This window comes from Protopterus annectens, chromosome 10.part0 (genome assembly GCF_019279795.1).
Source record: "Protopterus annectens isolate FY-2018-M chromosome 10.part0, PAN1.0, whole genome shotgun sequence".
NCBI classification, from domain to species: domain Eukaryota; kingdom Metazoa; phylum Chordata; order Ceratodontiformes; family Protopteridae; genus Protopterus; species Protopterus annectens.
Genome location: NC_056744.1, coordinates 403,484,904 through 403,509,850, shown reverse-complemented (window position 1 = coordinate 403,509,850; position 24,947 = coordinate 403,484,904). Strand labels below are relative to the sequence as shown.

Below are 24,947 nucleotides of genomic sequence, written 5' to 3'. Positions count from 1 at the left end.
GAAGCAAACTATAAAGCAATTAAGACAAGAAGTGTCACTTCTTGTTAGAAGAGTAAAAAAGAGGGAACATATCAATAAAAATACTTAGAAAGATAGACATGATAAAAGCAACGTGCAAACCAGGATCTGTTGTACACTATGGCAAATAATAAATTAAAGATATCAGCACAGGCAGAAAAACTTAGAAGATATGCAGATAAATATAAAGGAAAAGTACAAAATAAATAATTTATTGATGACCACCCAAAAAGTTTTATAGAGAACTAGGAAACAAAGCAAAATGAATAGCAATACCACCAACAAAGAAGAAATAGACACATTTTGGAGAAATATGAAGACAAAAAGATGCTGAATGGATAGATGAAGTAAAAGGAAGAATGTGCAGGATATGAAATAACAGCTGGAGAAATTGAAACAACATTAAGAAAAGCTCCTAATTGGAAAACCTGAGACCCAGATGCAGTACCTATATTCCAGCTAAAAGTACTAACATCTTTATATAAAGATTTAGCCTTGAGTAAGAGCTATTTATATGTGCACTCAGAACAGAAGCCAGCCTGGTTAACAACAGGACAAATTATATTCCTCATTAAGAGTGAACCTGTAAATCATCCTAAAAGCTATAGACCAATAACTAGCCTTCTGATGATGTACAAACTATATCCTGGAAGTGATGCTGACAGAGTTTATAGTTATTTAGTAGAAAACTCAATCTTGGCAATAGAACAAATGAATAACACAAAAAGTCATATGGTACAAAGGATCACTTATTGTTAAATAAAGTCATAACTGTCAATTGTGAAAAAGGTGAAGAATCTAAGTATGGCATGGATAGATTAAAAAAGAGCATTTGACAGCACCCACATTCATGGCTAAAGGAGCACGTAAAGATGTATTAAGATCCATCCTACATTGATCAGTTATATTACAATGACCATGCAACAGTGGCAAACCATTTTGCAATCAAACTATGACAAAGGGCAAATTATTATTCCAATGATAAAAATTCAAAGAGGAATATTCCAGAGCGATTCTTTGCCACAGCTGTTGTTTTGTCTTGCCCTTAACCAATTATGCTGTTTGATTAACAGATTAGGTCTTGGATATTATATGGCTCCCAGAAAACAAACTTGCTTAAAGATTTCTCATCTACTTTTTGTGGATGACTTAAAATAATATAGTTTATCAGATGAGGAGTTGAAAGCACAGGTGCAAGTGGTTAAGACTTTCTCAGATGATATAAGAATGATATTTGGTCTTGACAAATGTGTGAAAGCAACATTTAAAGCAGGAAAGTTATAAAACCAAGAAAATATCAATCTAGGACAGGAATGTAATAAAAAGGAGCTTGAGCAGGAAAGAGTGTATAAATATTTGGGAACTGATCAAGGATCGTCAATAGAACATGAACAAATGTGAATAAAACTCAGCAAGGAATACTTCAGGAATCTAAAATTAATATTGAAAACACCCCTGATGTCTAGGAGTAAAATCCAAGCTATAAACTAATTTGCTCTGCCTGTTTTAACAGTTTTGGTGTGTTTGACTGACCCTAAAAGGTATTGGATCAGCTGGACAGAAAAACAAGAAAAACTTTTCACACCTATCAAATAATAAAATCAGAGTATACCAAGATTATATATCCCTCCCTCAGAAGGAGGTATGGGCCTCCTCGAAACTGATTACATGCACAGATCTGCAATTGTGGGACTGTATACATATCTGCTGACCTCATCACATCCAAACATAGTGAAAGTTTTAAAACATGAGGAGGGGAAGTCTAATATTACTTCTTTGCATAAGCATTCAGTTGGTAAGCGGGAATGGAAATCCAGCTTGAAGTAGACAAAAATTAGACAGTAACTGAATGTCCTAAAAAACAAAAGAAAGTATATAAGGAGAGGGATTGATCACTGAAATTGCTACACCTAGAGATTAGTGTCTCACATACAGAGAGACACGAAATCATAAAATATCAGGATTTGCAGGCAGAAATGACAGCAATGTGGAGGAAAGATACCAACAGTAGGAGGAACAATGGGTCTAATAAAAATAAAAAATAATCTACAGTCTTATTTTGATATGATACCAATACATGTAAACCCCCCCCCCCCCCCCACATGAATTGCTGAAGGAGTCAGTTCTGGGCACATTACGGGTGCTATGAAGAGCACTTTTGGATAACATTAAAGACTGAAACAATACTAATTTCATAAACTTTAATTGTACCCTGACTTATTAAAAGGGTCCACTCCCATCATGGTATTAGTAGCCTAAAAATTTGGAGAAATTATACCAAGGAGACATCCATAGTATTCTTTGGTTTGAATTTTTATTTTAATTAAACATTAACTTTTTTTCTTCTACCAGATTCATATGAAGAAATTGTAGGAACATAAAGCCCTATCTACTTAATTTGATATGTCCTGCAGGATTTAAGTGAGTCTCCTATAATACAAGAATGTCTAAGCTGGCTCATCTAATTCTGCAGTAAGTCTAGTTCGTTCAATATAGCTATGAAGACTGCTAACATTGACAGAATATATAAGTATACTGTTATGATACAAACACATTTAACAACTAGTGGGCTTATAATTAAATTTCTGGTTTCTTTGATGAGTCATGGCCAGTACAATAACTACTAGATGGAACATTTGCATTTAATATAGCGATTAAAACAATACCATAATTCAAACGAGAGGAGATAAAGAAAAACAAAATGAAAAAAAAAAAGTTAAAGTGTTACAAATGATAAAATGATGTTTTAAACCAACAGTGAAAAAACACTGCTGATGTTAAATGGACACGCAAGACTGCTGTGTCTGCAGAATCTTGTTTAAGCAGTCTTCCTGTTAACCTATGGAAATAAATACCAAATACCTCACCCCAAGCCAAAGAGTTTCACTCATTCCTTCTATAATAAATTCAGTGTGCATGGCTATTAGTGGTGAGCACTTGAACTGCATATATAATAGTTTACACCTAAACTAAATATGCTCAGAATGTAAAGTACACATTTTAGTTATTACTTTTAGTGTGACCATTTTTTATGACTCCTCGCCTTTTTATATTAAAATACAATTGTTTTTATTACATTTATGCACACAAAGATAATGCTTTCTGTTTCCAGTTCACACTGGTAAATATCTAAGAATGCTGGGGTAGTGCCCCAGAGGTAGTCCTATCCACTGCTTAATCAAATGATAACAGTAAACATTCTAAATGCCCTCCGCACTACTTGATCCCAGTTAATCACAATCCATCCAGACTGAATAATGTACAGAGCTAGTCTTAGGTGAAAGGGCACTATGGTGTCCCCCTTGCTGCCCACTGCAACAGGAAGGGGGACAGACTGAGGGTTGTCACATCAGATGGACTTAAATGAAAAGAACCAGCAGCTATACTGCCAGGGCTATACTGCTCAGGCAAGCTCCACGTGGGTTTACAGAGTGGTCTTAGCAGCAAGGAACTCGAAAAAGCGACTACTTTCTGGATTTAAGTATCTTTGCTTTTTTTTCACTGAAAATAGCTTCTGCTGCTTACTTTAAACTAGCCTGAACTGTTTTTTTACTGATTACTGCATTTATTTTAAAAATTGCACTTAAAGTTACATTTAGTCGAATTTAGTCGAAAGTTGCTTGTTTGTTTGTTTAATTGAACTGTCGAGGCTGCCCACTAAAGTGTGCTAGCCTGTGTAACTAATTTATCACTGTCTCTGCATTTTCTGTGTATTTCTGCAAAAAAAAACCAAAAAAACAAAAAAATAATCCTTGTTTTCCCGCCTTTCTCGACTAGTTTAGACCAGTATACAGGCATTGCTGTATTCTGGGCTGTGGTGTAGTTCCTGTGTTGTCCATTACCTTACTTGGATAAAAGGAAGTTTCTTTGCTCACCAGTGGGAGTGGGGAGCCTTGAGCAGCCTACCTATCCTTGGGGGAAGTGACCTCAGCACAAGAAGCTGTTAGTAATTGGTTGTTTGGGACCATTCCTAGCTCTTTTGTAGTTCACTGCTTAAAATCCGCCTCTGGGCGTTTTTCTGGCTATACTGCTCAGACAAGCTCCACGTGGGTTTACAGAGTGGTCCTAGCAGCAAGGAACTCGAAAAGCGACTACTTTCTGGATTTAAGTATCTTTGCTTTTTCACTGAAAATAGATTCTGCTGCTTACTTTAAACTAGCCTGAACTGTTTTTTACTGATTACTGCATTTATTTTAAAAATTGCACTTAAAGTTACATTTAGTCGAATTTAGTCGAAAGTTTGCTTGTTTGTTTGTTTAATTGAACTGTGGAGGCTGCCCACTAAAGTGTGCTAGCCTGTGTAACTAATTTATCACTGTCTCTGCATTTTCTGTGTATTTCTGCAAAAAAACCCCAAAAAAACAAAAAAATAATCCTTGTTTTCCGCCTTTCGACTAGTTTAGACCAGTATACAGGCATTGCTGTATTCTGGGCTGTGGTGTAGTTCCTGTGTTGTCCATTACCTTACTTGGATAAAAGGAAGTTTCTTTGCTCACCAGTGGGAGTGGGGAGCCTTGAGCAGCCTACCTATCATTGGGGGAAGTGACCTCAGCACAAGAAGCTGTTAGTAATTGGTTGTTTGGGACCATTCCTAGCTCTTTTGTAGTTCACTGCTTAAAATCCGCCTTTGCACGGCTTTGCTCGGTCGTGCGCATAGCGGGTTAAACAAGGTTAAACTTTTTCTGGCTCCGCCAAGTCTGCTCTTCAATTTTTCCCTTAGAACTGTTCTACTTGCAATCTAAACAGCCTATACTCTATCTGAAAAGCTCAGCACTTGCTCCTAAAGCATTTTGTATACAGGTAAAGCACTCTTAAACAAACGAAAAGTACTTCATTCACCTAAATTCTGTTGAGTACCCATTTCCCTATAGGTCCTTTCTGACTCAGTTACACAGCAATCTTTTTCACTATTTCTAGCATGTCGAAGGGTCAGTTGCTAGCGTCCTCTCCTGTTCAGCTGGTGAATCTGGGAATCTTGAGGCAATGTTACAATTGCCTCATGTACACAGACAACCCTCTCCTCCTCCCAACAAATACAAATATATGAGAGATGCAACTATATAGCCAAACTGGAGGCTGAGCTCTCTCAATTCAGTACTGGCAAGACCAGTCAGGAGGAGAAGGAAACCACGCACACCACAAACCCAGTCTCACATAGAACTATCACAACTGCAAACCAAACACATAAACACACAAAAACATACTCGAGGCTGATTAAAAATCTACCAAAACAACAGAGGCCTCCAAAGCAGACACCCAAGCAACCACCACCTCAAGACATAGCAAATGCAACACATAGTTCACAAAGTCAGTGTGCTAAACAGTCACAGCCCTTAAGGCCAAACAACATGCCAGACACACTTGTAATAGGTGACTCCATAGTCAGGCACACTGACGTCCCACTCACCAGACTGAACAAGGAGAGGGTCACAGTAAGCTGCCTGTCGGGAGCTAGAATCCGCCACATAACACAAGCACTCAGGTCACTCCACAGCAAGTACAACTATGACTCAGTCATTGTACATGCAGGTGTAAACGACCTGAGACGTTCCTCCTGGACTACATGAAAAGAGACATAGAGGAGCTCTCTGATTATGTAGCCCAGGCCGGTATGACCCTGACCCTGAGCAGCATCTTACCCTCACCAAGAATGATGCCACAGTACAAAGACAAAATGATCAGTTTTAACAATTGGCTTAATTACTGGTGTCATTCTAAGGGGATCCAGTGTCTGTCTGCTTGGGATGACATGCTTGACAAGCCACGCTGCTTCAAGGGATGGTTTGCACCTGTCACCCTGGGCTTCGGATATTGGCCAAGGCTCTTGCCACCCCATAGTGCCTTTTTTAGGCAAGGCTCAAATGACAAACCTACCTCCCTAGAAAACACAAGTGGAAAAAAACTAAGGGTAATGCTGCTCAATGCCAGAAGTCTAAACCTCAAGATGCATGCCCTCGAAGCCCTTCTCAGTATGGAGAACATCGATGTCTGTGCAGTGACTGAAACCTGGTTCAAGGCTCCTGAGAGCACCCCAGCACTATCAGGTTTTACCTCATATCATGCTTTCCGGCCCCAAAACTTGGACAGAACCACAAAAGGAGGGGGAGTATCCATTTTCATCAAAGATACCCACACCTCCAGGTTAGTGGCAACGCACAAAGCATCGGAGACTATCCAGGTGCAACTAACCATAGGCAAAACTGCCTTACAGTTTGTAGCATGCTACAGACCACCCTCTCAAACTCAGGAACCCCACACAGCTTTCCTGAAGACACTGGAGAGTATGAATGTCTCTCCAAATACCATCATTTTGGGAGACTTCAACTACCCAAACATAGACTGGGAACATTACTCAAGCCCCAACATTCTAGCTCAAAGGTTCTTAGAATTCATAAACTCAAATGCAATGGAACAACTAGTCACCATTCCCACAAGAGGAGACAATATACTAGACCTGATCATCACAAACATGGGGACAAAATGCTCCACACCGGAAGTACATCCCTCTTTGGTAAGATCAGACCATAAATTAATCTCACTGGAAATCCACATCCCGCCCCCCCCCCCTGCACAAAAGACCACAGTGAAGAACTTCTCAAAAGCAAACTTCACACTTCTTAAGACTGAAGTGGTATCTTTCAAGGCCCCTGGGCCAGTGGAAACCACAATCCACACTGCTGAATCCCTTGCAAATGCCTTCTATGGGCACCTTCAAGAATGCATGGATCATGCAATCCCAAATAAAACCAAGACCCATTCCCGCAAAGGCAGGCGACGGTCTGGTGGACCCCAGCCATAAACAAACTTTACAACAGAAGGAGGAAGCTACTACATGACAGAGCAAAATCCCTAAAAGGAAAGGCATCTCTGATCAGTACTAGCAAAAACTACGATCACTCATAAAATCATCCAAGGCCAACTTTGAGAGAAAAATCGCAAATGACACAAAAGACAATCACAAGGCCTTCTTTAGCTATGTTAGAAACCTGGGTGGAAACTCCCAGATATGCTCAGAGTTAGTCCAAAATGACACAAAATACACTGAACCCACTGACATTGCCAACATTCTGGCAGACAGGTTCAGTGCAAATTTCTCCTCCCTCCCGAAAAGGAGAAATAACTATCCCAGCAGAGTGTAGCCTCCCTAACATCTCAGATGCCCAGGTGAGAGCCGCCCTCTCTAAAGCTAAAAACACAGCATCAATGGGACCGGATGGTGTCCCGGGCTGTGTGCTACATGAACTCCAAGAGGAACTAAACCCACACATAAGGCTGCTCTTTAATCTTAGCCTTACCACAGGATACGTACCCAAAGAGTGGTGTACGGCAACAGTGGTCCCACTTCACAAAGGCGGTGCTTCTACGGACCCTGGAAATTACCGCCCCATAAGTCTGATGAGCCTGGTCTGCAAAGCTATGGAGAGGATCATTATGGAACTCATAAACAAAGACATTGGGGACCTACAGACATTGGATCCTACCCAATTTGGCTTTGTCAAGGGAAGATCCTGCCTTCTGAACTTGGTCGACTTTTTTGAAACAGTCACTAAGGCCATTGATGAGGGTAAGGCAGTTCACACAGCCTACCTTGACCTTGCAAAGCCTTTGACACAATACCCCACTCGGGCATCATAGACAAACTCACCAGCTTAAATGTAAACCCATATGTCACAAGATGGGTTGCAAACTGGCTCAAGGACAGAACCCACAGGGTCAGAGTTGCTGGAGCTATGTCAGACTCTAAGCCAGTCACAAGCGGTGTCCCACAGGGCTCAGTCCTGGGACCCCTCTTGTTCGGCATTTATTTTTCCGAGGTACAGGCAAACATAGGAGGATTGTGGCTGACAAAGTTCGCAGATGACTGCAAACTGGGCGCCATAATTGATACTCCAGCGAACACAAACATCCTTCAGAGAGGCCTCATAGAAACGGATAATTGGTGCCAGAGCCATGGCCTTAAGCTAAACGCCAAAAAATGTATAGTCATACCCTTTGGGAAAAACAAGGTACTGACAAATTACCACATAGGCGGTAATCCATTAAGTACGGAAGAGGTAATCAGGGACCTAGGGACCCAGGTTGACAGTAATCTCTCATTTGACACTCACATTGCCAAAGTGGTTGGGAAGACCTTCTATATTGCCCACCTTATCATGAAGGGTTTCACATCTAGATCAAGAGAGGTCATTGTGCCCCTGTACTCTTCTCTTATCAGGCCAATGATTGAGTACAATGCCCCATTTGGGATGTATCTCACCCGACACCTGCAGCAGTTGGAAAGACCCCAAACGTTCCTCACCAAGAGGATAAAGGGTCTTAAACATATGTCATATGCTGCCCGACTGAAAAACTCCAGCTCTATTCAGTCACATACCACCTACTCAGAGGTGATCTGTGCCTGACGTACAAGGCCATGTCCAATCCTGAATTAATGGACATGCTCCACCTCAGAAAATCCAAATCCATCAGAGCCACGAGAACAAGTGACTTAAACCTCAACACAGAAATAAATAGAATGTGCTGGAGGGACAGATTCATAACCCAGAGGCTCCCTACACTCTGGAACAGAATCCCAGTCCATGTTAGGCAGAGCCCCTCACTGACTCTATTCAAGAGAAATCTCGACGAGTGGATGGGAGATTGTAGGTTTACCCCGGGGGTCATCTCTTTGTCACTACTAGACAGAGGCATAGTAAACTAAACCCTAAAAGGGCATAGTATTCTCATCCTAAGGGGTGGTGTAAGCCACATACACTCTGGCTAGGCTTATAAATGCCCTAGGGCAGATAGCCTAGTACGAACCTATGAACCTATGAACCTATTATAGTAATTACATAACTTCCACATTCTATCAATTCAGTCCAACAGATCTGATTGATGGGTCAGAATCCCAAGCTCCCTGAACTCGTGGGTGGCATCGTGACAGGAGACCCTTAAGTGTAGTGAATTATAAGGAAGGTCTAGCCACAGAAATGGAATACAATTTGTAGTGCTTAATGAATGTATGCTTTGATGACCAGGTTGTTCCTGCACAAATCTCATCAGTGGAGGAGTACTTGAGAAAGGCTGTGGAAGTAGCCACTGACCTACTGGAATGGGCCTTAGCTGTATCTGGCCAAGTATGATTATGGTTTGAGTACAAGTAGGAATTCAACTTGAAAGCCACTCAGAAAGACTGATTTTGGACACATGGTAACCAAGTTTATCAGCTGTAAAAAATGAAAAGCTGAATGTCTTTTCTGTAGGATTTGGCTCTATGAAGGTAAAACTGTAGTTGCCTATGGATGCCCAGGGTATACAGGATATATTTTCATTTATTTGTATGGTATGGTAAAAAGATTGGCAGGTAAACTGGCTAAACCATGGCTGCCTCAGAAGCCACCTTGTGTAGAAAAGATAGATTTGCACAGAGGAAGAGTCTGTCTCTGTGGAAAACTAAATAAGGTATCAAGGAAGAGAATGCCTAAAACTCCAACACCCTTCTCATGTAAGTTACAGCCGTAAGAAACAAGGCTTTCCGAGAGAGAAATTTCAAATGAGCTGCAAACACTGGTTCAAATGAAGGTTTTATCAAAGCCTTTTGCACAAGACTGAGGTCCCAAGGAGGAACAGGTTCTCTAATTGATGACCCAAGTAAGAAAACTCCTTTAAGGAATTCCTTACAAAGTTTATGAAAGGCCAATGAGCATTCCTCTTGACTCATGTGAAAATTAGAAATAGCTGCATGGCTGCTAATTGGGACTTTATAGTAGAGAAACTGGATCCTGAATCAAACATATATGCTAGGAAACAAACAGCTGGGATGGAGGCTGAAAAGGGGTCAATATCTTTGGAGAATACCCAAATATCTAAGTGTCAGCATTTCCTGCGATATAACTTGCAAGTGTTTCCCTTCTGAGAAGTTGACAAAATTCTAACTACATTAGATGAAAGGGCTGGATTGTTAGCTGTCACTAGAAATGGAGAAACCAAGAGATTATCTTGAGGTTGAGAAGGTCCGAATGAGGCTTCCTGCATGCGTGAGAGGCCAGATAATGTGTTGGTTCTCTGAGATTAAGCCTAAGAAAGGGAAACCAGACTTGCCTGGGCCAGAATGGGGCAATGAGAATTGCACATGTCTTGACTGCTTTTTGCAATTGGGGTAATGGTGAAAAAACATATAGTAGTACAAGGGAACACTGCTTAACCAAAGTGACTCTTGAGGCCTGTCCCTTTGGCAGGACTATGGCAAAGTACTTGCTACACTTGGTACTGGATGGGAAAGCAAAGAAACCACAGCGAGGATGGCCTCAGCAATAGAATTTCTGCTGTGCCACTGCTGGATTGAAAGACCATTCAGGAGGTATCAGGATCACCCCATTTGACCTGTACACAAAGCAAATGTGCACCCCTGGGATGCCAAATGGCAACAGAAAGTGATGCAAGCCTATTGTCCACCTCAGTACTTCGTGGCAAAAGGGATATGACTTGCCCCCATTGCTTGCTGACATCCCAACTCACCATCATATTGACTGTCTGGACACAAATCATGCCCAGATGAAGACAATCATGAAGTTCTTGTAGTGCTAGGAGAACTGCCCGCATCTCCAGGATATTGGCATGAAGGTTGGCCTCTTCTAGACTCTGTAAACCTTGAACCACTCTTCTTTTGTAATGCCACTCTCACCCTAGGCCAAATAAAGCTTCCATGCTAACCACTGCTGCAGGTGGCTGAAGAGCAAACTGTCTGCTGGAATGTACGTAAGAGGAATCTAGCTACAGCTGTAAATGTTGTTTGCAAAGACTGGTTATAATGATTGGAGCTGAGTGGGTTTGGCAAAGCTGAGACCACTCACCTTTGAGAAACCATTGAAGAATTCCTGTATTATAACAAACAAAATATACCACCAGGATACATGAGGCCTAGGATGTTAATTACTAAAGCAGCCATAGGAAAGGAAGACTGGAGAAGGACTTGAATGGCTAGTTTCAGTGTCTGAATTATGCCTGACTGAAGACACACTACTGAAGTAGCCCTGTCCAGATGACAACCAATAAACTGAATCATCTGAGATGGATGCTGGAATGACTTTTGGTAGTCTACTGAAATGCACAAGGGCAGGCAGGGATGGAGCAAATAGTCTCTGGCTTTGATCACAGACACCATTGTTGGGGCAGCAAGGTGTCCACTCACCCAGATAAGGCATAGATAAGCTGCTACAATTGCTATGAACTTGATGAATACCCTGGGGACTGCAGTGTGACCAAAGGGCAATGATAAAGGACTGGCTGATGTGGAGTAAGGCATCTTAAAGATCGACAAAGCACATCCAGTCATTTGCCCTGTGGCAAAGTAAAATTGGCTGCACTGTGACCATCATGAATTGGGGCTTTTTGACAAAGACATTCAACTGACCAAGATTCAATATTGACCGGAGGTCCCTAGTTTTATTTGGAACCAAAAAGAACCTGGAATAAAATCCTGTGACCATGTCTGGTCTGGAGAGGCCTCTTCAAAAGCTCTTTTTTGAAGCAAGAAGACAAGCAAGGAGATGATTTTCCCTTTTACCACTGATGGGGTGGTACATCTAGAAGTGGCATTTTTGGATATTATGGGGTTGTGAAAACAGCATTGAATATCCTTTGGATATTATCTCTCTTACCCATCTACCTTGACTGATGGCTGTCCACACAGGAGAATAGAGGGATAAACGACCCTTGACTGCCTCCAGAGAAAAACAGATGGGCAGACCTTCAGGGACAGTGAGGCTACCTGTAGGAAAAGGATCCACAATATCCATGGCATGCAGACCCCCTCGTACTCTCGGCCTGTGTCTATTGAAAGAGCCACATCTACTTTAGTCACCAGAAGTTGTCTTGAATGATTGCAGCTTGGATTTTCAAAATCAAATTGCCTTTGGGCCCTTTTGTTTCCTGCTATGCATTTTTGTGATGCCTCAAGTCTCACTCCGATGTCAGAAGGTGTTTTAACACCCTTTTCACACTTCTGCATTCTCTACTTCATAGAAGGAAAAAACAATGAAGACCCATCATTTGCAAAGGACTCATTGAAGCTGTTCATGAAAACACACAGACACAGTCAGACCTGACATCTCATAGTATTACCTGCTTGGGCTGCCCTAGAAGCTGCAATGGCTGCATTGTCTATTAGCTACATGACGAGGTTTGAAATGTCAGCAGCATCATGGTGTATTAGCTACATGACGAGGTTTGAAATGTCAGCAGCGTCATGGTGTATTAGCTACATGACGAGGTTTGAAATGTCAGCAGTGTCACGGTGTATTAGCTACATGACGAGGTTTGAAATGTCAGCAGCGTCACGGTGTATTAGCTACATGACGAGGTTTGAAATGTCAGCAGCATCACGGTGTATTAGCTACATGACGAGGTTTGAAATGTCAGCAGCGTCACGGTGTATTAGCTACATGACGAGGTTTAAAATGCCAAAAACTGCAGTGTATATTAGCTACATGACAAAGTTTTAAATGTTAATCATTATGCTAAGAGACGTTTCCAACTGTTTCTTTGAGTCCGATGCTGGGAGCTTCTCAGAGTGAAATGAACCTATTGTGCCAGATCCCTATGAAAGTGGTTTGTGAGTGTGTAGTTCAGGGTCCTAGGTTTGAAGGTGCTTGAAGTATATGCCCACTTCCCTAGTATGTCCATAGGCCTGGAATCCAGATGGGTAGTGACTGTATTGCCACTCAACTCCTCCTTTTTTGCTGCTGCCATGATGATGGAATCCACCAATGGACTTTTGGACCAATGTTGCTTTTCTGGGGGGGCATAAGAATTTTTTCTGGCTTCCGAGGTACCAGTTCACATGAAACGGATCCCTGCCATGAACTCATAACAGTCTGATCTATTAATTTATCTGCTGGAGGGAACAACCAAGAAGCAAAGGTTGTCAAGCTATAGGTCCCAAAGTGAAACTTCTCATCTTGGGGTGGTCACTGGGGCAAGATCTCCTCTCATTCATAAGTTCCAGGATCTTGCCAAAAGTGACATCTTCAGGAGGGAACTAGGATTACCCTCTCTATCATTTGAATCAGTGTCTATGTGGCTGACTCTGCTGGGGAGTCAATGTCTCTCCTTTTACATGTATTATTTCTCTAAACATCGGGGGGAGTGCATCCCAACTTCTCAGAGGACTCCACCTGCTGTTGAGCAGTAGCTTTTAGGCTTGACCCTGAACCCTAACTCAAGGACGTATAATGGAGTTAGGGCGAGAATGAGTGGAAGTCATAGGGTGAAACCAATTCCATGGAGGTCTTTGTGTCAACTCTAAAGGAGATGAGATTATCCTTCCCACAACCTGAAAAGCTGTGGCAAACTCTGCAGTATCCAAAGATGCCTCTTCGTGACCTAGTCTCTTCCTCATGTATGAGAAATGGGCAGCACTGAACAGCACAGATGGCTTTGAATAGGGGATCAGAAATGAGGACGCAAGGGTCAATGTCTCTACCACTGACAATCAAACCTTCTGAGACAGTTCCTATGAAGGTGCTGAGAACCTAGCATAGAATTGATGGTTCCAAGATGCCTCAGCTTTGGCATTCTCAGAGGTCAGGCAACTTAAATCCTAAACAGGTCCTGTGATCAATACAGAGGGAACAGACCATGATTCCAAGATGGGGTATGAAACCACTGGTGCTTGAATCTGTACCAGGGAAGGTGCTAGAAGAGGGGACAAAGGGCCAGTCCCATCAATCAGCAGAAATTAAGGGAACTGAAGGACTCCTATCTCTGAGTCTTTAGGAAAGTTCTCATTAAGTGATTCAAATCTGCCTCACAAGTACTCTTGTAGGACCTGAAGAAAATAAATGAAAGTAGAAGGGAGCTGAGATGGGATCTTAGAAGATCACAGGATGATAGGATCATAGCAGGTTACTCGGCTAATGACCCTAGGGCCCTTACAAGCCTAGCCAAGTTTACCTTTATTTCCATAATCAGCACCTATCACCTCTGTCCAAGAGAGACATAGGTGGAACCCCTGCAGTGAATTTACTGATACCCATCCAATCGTCCAGATTGTGTTTGAAGAGGGCCAATGAGGTGCTCTGCTTGACATGAAGTGGGAGTCTGTTCAAAGGTGTGGTAACCTCTGGGAGACAAATCTGTCCCTCCAGCAAATTCTATTAATGTCACATACCAGGTTAAGGCCGTTAGAGCGAGTAACCCGTGTACCATTTGAATTATGGATATGCAGCATTTCCAATAAAGCAGGGTCAAAGATTGCCTTATATGCAAGGCAGAGATCGCCTCTGAGCTGTTGGTCTAAAACAGAACAAATTGACATTGATTTCAGATGATCCTCATAGGACAGATGCTGAAGACCTTGAATATTCCATATGAGCAACCTTTGTGGTCTTTCCAACTGCTGAAAGTGCTTGGAAAGGTACATACCAGAAGGGCCATTGTACTCAATTATTGGTCTGATGAGGGAAGAGTACAGGAAGTTTACAACTTCTTTTTATCTGGAGGCAATGCCCTTACTTATGAGATGAGCAATACGAATATGGAGACATGGTGATCAAAGGTAAGGTTGCTGTCAAACTGTGTGCCCACCTCTCTCACCACTGAGTGCATACTTAGGGTGTTGTTATTGATGTGGTAGTTAGTAGGAACATAACTCTTAGCAAAAGGGATAGGTTCATAGCTATCTGCCCGAGGGCATTTACAAGCCTAGCTCCATTTTTTGTGAAACTTACCACCCCCTAGTACTCTGTCGAGCAAGACACACAGGAGGTCCCTGGGGTATATCTGCAATCTCCCATCCATTGGTCAAGATTTCTCTCTGACAAGGGGCCAGCAGGTGCTCTGCCTCACATCACCTGATTTTGTTTTTGTTCATACAGCATAGTCTTCTTGATATGTCCCCTTCCTCCAATCAATCCCCTATTAATAGTTTGTTCAAGTCTTAAGTCTTGTGGCCCTGATGGATGGATGGGAGGTGAAGTTGATTTTGCATATTGAGCAAGCGGTAGCGACTGAATAGAGCTGAATAATAATTTACTAAAAAGCTAACTGCCCGCCCGAGCCATTTTATTTAAGCCAATTGCCAAGACGCTGCCTCCAACAAACCCTTGTGTTTGGAAGGCAAACACCTTAACCATTAGGCCACCCTCCCAACCACATTTTTTTCATTGTGTTTAAGGCCATGACTTTGGCATCAGTCATTTGTTTCTGTAAGACCCTCATGTAGGATGCTATCATTTGGAATTCTATGACCACCACCAGTTTGCAGTAATCAGCAAACTTTGTCAGCCACAGATTTTTAGTTTTAGATTGCACTTCTGAGAAATAGATTTCAAACAGTAGATGGCCCAGGACTGATCCCTGTGGAACACCACTGGCTACAGGTCTGCTGTTTAAGGTGGATTCCCCTATTTTGAGTATATGGGTTCTATCAGTGAGCCAGTTAGTGACCCATCTAATGATATACAGGTTTATACCTAGCTGGGTGAGTTTGTCAATTATGCATGAGTGGGAGAAAATATGTCAAAGGCCTTGGCTAAGTCTAAGTATGCTGTATGCACAGATTCTCCTAGTCCAGGTTCTTGCTAACTGTCTTGAAGAAGTCTACCAGGTTTAACAGGCATGCTCTCTCTTTGACAAATCCAAATTAGGTAGGGTCAAGTGCATGGAGGTTACCAATATCTTTGCTGATAAGGTCCACAATGATTCTCTCCATGGCCTTGCAGATAAGGCTAGTCAGGCTAATAGGTCTATAGTGTCTTTGTGCAAGGGAATAACTGTGGCCTCTTCCCATTCCGCTGAGATGAAGCCAGTGCTTAACTATGCTTAACTATAACTGAAAAGAGTACCCAATCGTGTTGCTAATTCTTGTTTGAGCCCATGTAGGATGCAGCCTGGGATGTCATCAGATCCCATGGATGCTGTATTTTTCACCTTAGAGAGGACGTGCGTGACCTGCTCTTTAGAGAAACAAGGTAGAGGATAGGTGGTAGGGATGTCTAGGGGTAAGTGTGGAGGGCACAGGGGAGTGAAATTTTCACAGAACTTGTAGGCTAACAGGATAGCAATGTCCACAGGCTTGGTATATGTGGTATCATTAACTACCAGTTTGGCACAAATCTGGGCCTTTCCTTTTAGTTTACAGATGTAACTAAAGAACGCCTTATGGTTTTCCTTAGTTGAGGAAGCTAATTTAGATTCATAGCTAGATTTGGAGGACTTCACAAGAAGTCTTACTGGCTTGTTTGAGCTGAGGAGGGAGTTTTTCCAGTTTAGGTCTCACTTACTCTTACTCTTAGACAGCAATTTCTTCCTCTTATTGTAAAGCCTGTTAATGGCAGTTGTCCACTAGACAGATTTGCTCTTCCTTGAGGAGCTAGTTTTGGTCCATTCAGGTAAGGCTGAATCAATACAGTTGTTAAGCCATTTGTATAAAGCATTTGTGTAGAACTCGGCATAGCTGTCAGTTCCATCTGAGGGGGAGGTGCAGTGAAGCTATTTATACCATCCCATAAGAGATTATAATCTGCTTTGGAGAAGTTTTTTAGTTTAGTTGGTGCTGGGGGTGGGTCAGGTGTTATAACAACTTTGAATGAGACTGATTTACGGTCAGATCTCACCAGGGAAAACCTCACAATGGGAATGCTACAGTGGTACCCCATACTGGTAAGCACCAGATCCAGGATGACGGCACCCCTTGTGGGGGTGTTAACTAGCTGTTCCAGGTCACTGGAGTTAATGAAGTCAAGGAACCTTTGGGCAAGTGAGTTAGTGCATAAGTAATTTCCCCAGTCAATGGATGGGTAGTTAAAGTTGTCCAAAACCATGGTGTTCGGATGTATCTTGACAGACTCAAGTAGATTCATGGAGGGGGTCCTATAGCTGACAGTGACTTGAATAGGTGTTCTACCAACAGTTTATTGTACCTGAAGTATCTCCCAAATTTGTCACAACTAGCTCCAACACCTGTCAAGCAAATGGAGGAGAGTGCATAGGAGTCATCACCGAAGCCCTTTGTGACCTGGGAATGTTCTGAGCCAAAGATGGCTCTGATTCCTCTGGATGTCATTTCCTGGATTCAGATTCCTTTGAGCTATTCTTCCATGACGGATTTTTGGTTTTTGGCAGTTTCTGGATCTGGAGGCAAAAGACCCTTAATTATAAGCTTGGTTGTACAGTCTGGCAATGCTTTGGGCTCGAAGGATTTACATATGCAGTAATCCTCTGGCAAATGATCCCCTTCCAAGCACACCAGACGTAGCTCATGGGTGTCATCAGGTGGGATTTTGTGTCCATATTTTTGACACTTTTTAAAACCTTTTTCTTTGTCCTTATTCATGCTGAAGAAACAGCAGCATTCAAACACTGAAATTTAACCACAAAAAAAGAAACAATGACAAAAATTAGAAACTACATAAGAAATAGCTATAGTATTAATTTAAAAATTTACTATACCATACTCTTTTTTTTTAAAAAACAAAGAGGTGGTGGCGAAAATGCCTGATCATGAAATTAGTTGAAGAGAAAAGGAGCTTTAATAAGAAGGAAGAGTCAACAGTAAAGACATAAGAAAAAATAAGTAACAATAAAAAAATTCATTTTACTAATTTTAAAAGAAATGTATGAGGAGGAGCATGTAGCCATGCCCTGAGTTGGAATTCACAGATCTGTTTGCGATTGCAATAAATGAAATAGGAGGTAACCTTGTGCACTAGAGCATGATGGCAAAAGAATTCTTAAAGGGGCTTGAGGCTGAAGCATTAGTTTGGCTCAGTTAGATCTTATAAGAATCTTGAGGTTTCATAAGTTGGATTGGCTGGACTGAGTGAATAGGATTCTTTGCTTATAGTCTCCATCTAATGAGGTCTACTTTTTGTTTCATATTCTACACTCCATTATTCACCATGTTAAGTATACTGTATGGGCTATCGGTGCAGACAGAATAGTAGGTGATGCAGTCAGTAAACCTTATCATAGCTATATAAATAAACAACACATCATTCACTCAGGCATCAGCCACTCAGTCAATCATGTACTTCGTTAATAAAGATGAACTGTGTTGAATCCACCTCAGCAGAACATCTTGAATCTCATTGTTTTCACGACTATGTACAATTTATGGAAGCTACAGATCATTTTTGCAGTTAGCATTCTTGTTGCACTCTGCATGTAATGACTAAACTGAATTAGGATGCACAATTTTCTCTGTAATTAACCGCATGAAGAGAGTACTATAGTTACTGAGTTTTTTTTATTTTTTTTGCTATTCTGCATAAATTTTAGTAATGAAGCAGTTTCTTACTCTGCAGCGTTAGTGTAACGACTCGCTCCACAGCACCAGCATCATTTGTTGCAATACATTTATACTTCCCAGCATCTTCATTCTGTAGAGGAAAGTCAGCACAACCAATTACAATGAGCAAGAACAAAAATAAACAATAGCTCATGAAATAAGGAATCCTCACACTTAGCATTTTAGTTCTTTACTACAAAGTAATATAGGTTCCATTATCAATGCACAAATGCATGGAAGGCTAGGCAGCCACAGGTCTAATGGGAATAACTTGGCCAATAAAAAATAAAACAAAAACAAATACAATTAAAATCCTCACGGTTACTATTTCACAGTTGCCGAATAAATTAAATTTCATTTTCATCAGCTGCAGAAAATGGTGTTCTGTCAAGTATAATGTTTAGTCATTAAATTTATTCCACCACAAAATGTTTTTAGTTACGGGCAAATGAAATGAGGAACTGGCTATATGACTCTAAAATACCCTATAAACAGTTTAAACGTTGTATTTTATATAAAAAAATTGTTTTAGTTGCTGTGCAAATAAGCAAACTACCAAATAATGTATAGTGACATTTGAACAAAGAATGTGCGTAAGAAAAATTTGACAGCTGAGTAAATTTCAAGTTTTTACACTACAAAAATATATTCCCTATTCTACATATTTTATGTGGATTCTCTGGAGAAACAGTGGCTTTCTGCATCACACCTCAAATTCAGCGTATTTTCCAATTATTTCTAATGTACAATGCAGTCTTATTTTACAAAATAGAATATGACTACCTGTATAGGAACTATAACACCCTCATGAAGAACACATATGCAGTTCCTAGCCATAATTACAGTATTCATTTGTTAAGCATGAAGGGGTCACTCACAAAAAACTATGTGCAAATCATTCAGCATGGGAAATATCAAGGTCAGACAAGGCCACTGAGGAATACATAATAAATAAATGCAAACTGTTTTACAACTCTGCAGCCTGTAAGCAACAATCCAGTTATTGTTACTTAACCAAGTGTGATGTGATGTACAGGCTAAGAAGTCTGGGATACTTACCACTGTGCCATAGATAGCAAGGGAGCCGTTACTCAGTTGGCGGATTCGGTTGCTGATTTGAATGTTAATTCCATTTTTACTCCACTGAATTTCAGGGGGTGGATCTCCTCTGACCTCACAGTTCAGAACAGCATTAGCTCCCAAGGATTCAATACGATTTGAGTTAATGTCACCATCAAAAATTGGAGGTTCTGGAAAAATGAGACCAGCATTTATCTACACATTGCATAATACATGCTACATAATGTATGACAAGTACTTTATTGCAGTTCACAGACATGGTCATTAAAGTGCAGAAAGAGAAATATGAAAACAATGCATAATATCCTCACTGCATATGACCATATCCAGACTGAAGTTTGTTGAGGGAGGTTTGTATGTGCATGCATGTCTGTGTGTTTTGTATATATAGAACATACATACTCACAAACATACTTTAGAAATATATATATTTTTAATATTTATGTTTATATTTATATGTGTGTATATTTATGTATATATATATATATATATATATATATATATATATATATAGACACACACAGACACACACACAGACACACACACACACAGACACACACGCACACACATGCACACACACACGCACATATATTTATACACATATATATATATACATATATATATATATATATATATATATATATATATATATGTCATTAACAACAAACATTGACAATACAGACTGCGATGAAAGGAGGAACTGCCAGCACAGCTAGCTGGAATTTTGTAAATTATTATATATTTTGTCTGCTTTTTAAGTTAGTGACTGTTAAGTATTGTGCCTTTAATGACGTAATTAATTAGTTCAAAACTGGGTGAAACTTCCTGTTGAAACTGTATAAAAAGGAAGTAACTATGTGTGTTAAATTGTCTGATGAAGTTTAGATCTTTCTGGACGAAAGTACTCATCTTTGGATTTTTATGTTCTGAAGTTAAAGTGGATTCTGCATTCTACAACTGTGTCGTGATTTGCAGCCTGCATTACTTAGAGTGGGTTCAATCCAGCTACTTCTTCTGGCTTTTATGTTTAACTGCTTCAGTTTGTACTTTGTGATTTCTTTTTTGAATGAAGTGAGTCTTGATTCCACAATTCAATTAAATTCAGTGCTTTCGTCCATGGTAACAGTGAAAGTAGCATTTGAAGGTGTTCTGATTATTTCTGTGGTTTCTTGAAGATGGGAGGGGAAATTATTAAAGTGTAGAGCAATGTTCTTCATCCATTTTCTGGTAATAGATTTCATAGTTACAGCTAAAATTCTCCATAATAATAGAACAAATCCATTCTAATTTCTTGTTTATATCTCTAGCATCCAAATCTAGAGCTTTAATGAAATGGGCATATTTCTTTGCTAGAAAACTTAGAGGTGAAAGAGGAGACTTGTCTGTTGCTGAAACTGTGATGATGATTTAGGGTAATCAGTTCAGAGTGTTAATAATAGGCTGTAACTGTTAGAAATGTTGTGGATCCTTGCAGGGAGCACCATCAGGATTTAGTAGAACTAATGTTATTATTGAGGAATATATACAGAAGAGTAAGAAGGAGTACTAAGACACAAAGTGGTTGAGCTTTGAGATGCATGCATATATATATATATATATATATATATATATATATATATATATATATATATATATTTTTTTTTTTGTGTGGGGGGGGGATATGAGGTGTATGCAGTGATATGAGTATTAAAATTTTGTGATGGGACTTGCTCATTAATATGTGAAGTACACCAGCAGTAACTGTTTGTGCCAGTAGTATTAAGGGTATGCTGCTGCTTTTACAGATTTGCCCCCATTAATTATTCCACAGTTACCAACCTGACTGCTTAGGCAATTTATATGGAGTACATTCACTGAGTTAAGTTTTCCCTGTCCCTATGCAAAATAGTTGCTGATATGACACAGAAGGACACATGCTCAGTTCCATGAATCTAATAACTACCTCAGTGCACCTAGCAGAAAAGTTATCCGTGTGATACAGAAGGACCCCACTCAGTATTATAGCATAACATTCAGTGTAATCAATTGTCACAGCCCTTTGTGGCTCCCAGTCCATGTGCCTCAGGAACACTGCAGACTAGAATACTGTCATGCCCCTTCTCACAGACCTCTTAACCTCCCTGGCTCTCCCCCTACCATGCTCTGCTTAAACTGCCTGGAAGAACACTGCTGCTTAAAATGTACACTTCTAGCCATTACAGTCTATGTTCCAACCTTCTCCCCCTCCTCTGTCTGGTAACAGAAGTATCACTGTCTCTGCTGAGAACACTACTTCCTATGTAACTGATGTAAGAAGATGCAGTGTGGCTAGATAACATGTCGACTTGTTAGAATGCATGTGGCTAGGGCATATAACTTACTGATGCTAGCTTGTATTTGGTCCTGGGTGCTAGCATCTTGTGCAAGCTCCATTACCGTTTCTCCAAAACATGTGGGTGTTGCCCACTTCAGTCTTCTCCTGCCCCCAACCCCAACCACCTCACTCAAAGACTCCTTGAAGCATGTGTTAGAAACATATTCCATACAGATCTGCAGATTTATGTAGCAACCCTATACTTGACTACAGCCTAGAGCTAAAGAGCACACAATGAGGCTTATTTCCCATTAACAAATATGTACCTGTATCTGCACTAAAACTTAATGCTTCACCAAATGAAAAGGTTTCTGCAAGGCAGTCTTTTAACGGTGGAACTGTAGCTGCCGACGAATTAATGTTCACAGACTGATTAATGCGTTGTCCACAAGGTATAGATGTATTAATACTGTCCTCTCCATTAAAAATATTTAAAAAATATCCATTAGAAGGTCATTGAGTGTTGTTTGTAAGACAAACATCATTTAAAAAAGTCTGCAGGCTTGTGGAAGCCATTTCAGCCCCACCAGCTGCAATTTTTTTCAGTTTGTATATTTTGTCTGCTTTTTAAGTTAGTGACTGTAAATATTGTGCCTTTAATGACATAATTAATTAGTTCAAAACTGGGTGGACCTTCCTGTTGAAACTGCATAAAAAGGAAGTAACTATGTGTGTTAAATTGTCTGATGAAGTCTAGATCTTTCTGGACGAAAGCGCTCATCTTTGGATGTTTATGTTCTGAAGTTAATAAAGTGGATTCTGCATTCTACAACTGTGTCGTGATTTGCAGCCTGCATTACTTAGAGTGGGTTCTATCCAGCTACTTCTTCTGGCTTTTGTGTTTAACTCACTTCATTCACTTGTTGAGTCACACCGTGTTATTTTACACAATTTTCATTCTGGATACTTTTTTTCTATTTTTGGTTTACTAAAACTGTATGATCTTTTAAGAATCATTGAACTGTGTGCGGTATATAGTGTACATTTTTTTTGGAAACAGCTACTTTAAAAGTTTGAATGCCACTACTTGCAACATTTATTTTGTAACAGCAATAAAAATTAAAAAATAAAAATAAAAAAACAAAAGAAATACACCAAATACACCTACTTGCACTGACACAAGCAGAAAATTCACATATTATACACTCCCAGCACACTCTGAAAATACCGCTTACGAGGAAACCATGAGATGTCCAACTAATCCAATGTCCTACCTCTTATATCTATCCCTATAAATTTGTCAATGTTACCATAGCACCAAACATAACACTAATATCAGCATACATAACCACAGACTGGTATCAACTCAAGAAACCATCTGTACAATGGTTACTGCTATAAAACTGTTCTTCTGTTCTTCTTTCGGCTTTTCCCGGTTAGGGGTCGCCACAGTGGAACTCCGGTCCGCTAATGATTGGCAGTAGATTTTTTACGGGTGCCGAGGTGCCAGCTCGACGCCCAACCTTCAACGAAGGCGCACCCATTCTACGCATGTCTTTCAAATGCCACTCAATTGCGGAGAGGACATGCAGACTCCACACAGAAGGCGCTCCAGCCGAGAATCGAACGGGAGAACTAACTAAGCCTAAATGCATGTAGTTATACAATACAATAGAACTTTATAATAATCCTTATAAAATATTTATACTCCTGACACTGTCATCATAAAAACTGGCTTAAAAGTCACGCAAAATCAGTGAATTCCTTGCCAGTGGACACAATATATTATGTAGTGACAGATAACAAACTAGATAATGAGGCATAGCATATTAACAAGACTCTATTTTAATTGCATACTACACAAAAAAGAATGCCCCACAATATAAAAACAAGTTTCTTCAGGGCAACATAAATCATTTACATTACTATGCCTTTACATACCCTCATCATAAACTACACTGCATTCTAAATGGTACATTTAACTGACCTCTATACAAAACAAATTCTGAGATAATCTGTGCATGTGATGTAAACAGAGATTGGACAGCATCCACTCATGCTATTGATCACATTCCTTAATAGTGCTGATAAAGTTAGTAAAGCAGTTAGGGTACTGGTTTCCAAACCACAGCACATAGCCACAGCTGGTATACTAACAAATCCCACAGGTACCTACCTGTCCGAATATTCAAAAAAATTAAAGTACACCATCTCAGCCAGCTTATCCAGAACATAAACTGGACATCCAAAGACATACGACTTACCCTGGATAAAAGCATTGACTATCTTTACACCACCATTAAAACTACCCTGGACAGTTTAGCCCTTTAAAATTCTTTAGAGTAAAAAACTCATCAGTCCTGAAAATTGAAAAAAAACTTCAATGAAGTATTACTAAGAGAAACAAAACCTGGTTAAAATATACCATAAACAAGACACAATCCAACCTTTAACATGACAAAAAATGAGAAACAAATGTTAAAGTTACATCAAAAGTAGTAGGAAACACTATTTTAACACTAATAAACTGAAAAGTTCATCAAAATACATACTTCTGGAACTCTATTAATAAACTTCTAAACCAGCAACTCTTTCACTATTCACAAATTCTTCAGATGCTGAAACTACAAACTGCTTTCAATCTACCTTGAGACAACAACACTGCAGTTTAAATCACCCCATCCCACACCACTTTTCCTTACACAGCTTTCTAAACAGTTTAGTCTAACACAAGTTAATATTTTTGCTATATGAAAGACCTTGCAAAAGACCAAACCAACATTTCAACAAGATTAGATGAGCTCTTCCCCAAATTCATCACATTAGGCACTCACTCCCCAGCAATCCCAGTTATTAACTCATCAAAAGAAGTATTTGAAAAGGACTGATTCCTACAAATTGGAAAGAGGGATATATCATCCTACTACACAAAGGCGTTCACTACACACACCTCAACAATTTCCATTTCATACATCCCAAAACATCTTTTCCAAAAACCTTGTAAGAGTAATGCACCAGCAATTAACAACCTGTATCACAGAACACAACATCCTTACTGAAGCACAACACGGATTCATTAAAGAACATTTAGTAAACACAGCAGGGTCTATATTAGTTTGCCGAAACTTTTTTTTCAGCGAACACCTTTCAATCAACCCCTATTCAGCGAAATTCACTTCTGTGATTTGCTGACTTTACTAAGGGCAAGGAAGTAATTAACCGACTAAACAACTTTGCCCTTTTTCCAAGGGTAGTGCGATCTTGGAGTTGGTATATATAGTTTGG

General features: G+C 40.2%; 1 protein-coding gene across 1 annotated transcript in view; it reads right to left on the bottom strand.

Moving 5' to 3' along the window:
* Positions 1-24,947, bottom strand: part of HMCN1 (hemicentin 1) — a 5,606,893-nt gene that overhangs the window by 526,818 nt on the left and 5,055,128 nt on the right. The window contains exons 85-86 of the mRNA XM_044085314.1: positions 19,349-19,539; positions 18,299-18,380 (exon numbers count right to left, since the gene is read on the bottom strand). Coding sequence (XP_043941249.1) covers positions 18,299-18,380; positions 19,349-19,539 — 273 coding nt within the window. The remainder of the gene's footprint in view (positions 1-18,298; positions 18,381-19,348; positions 19,540-24,947) is intronic.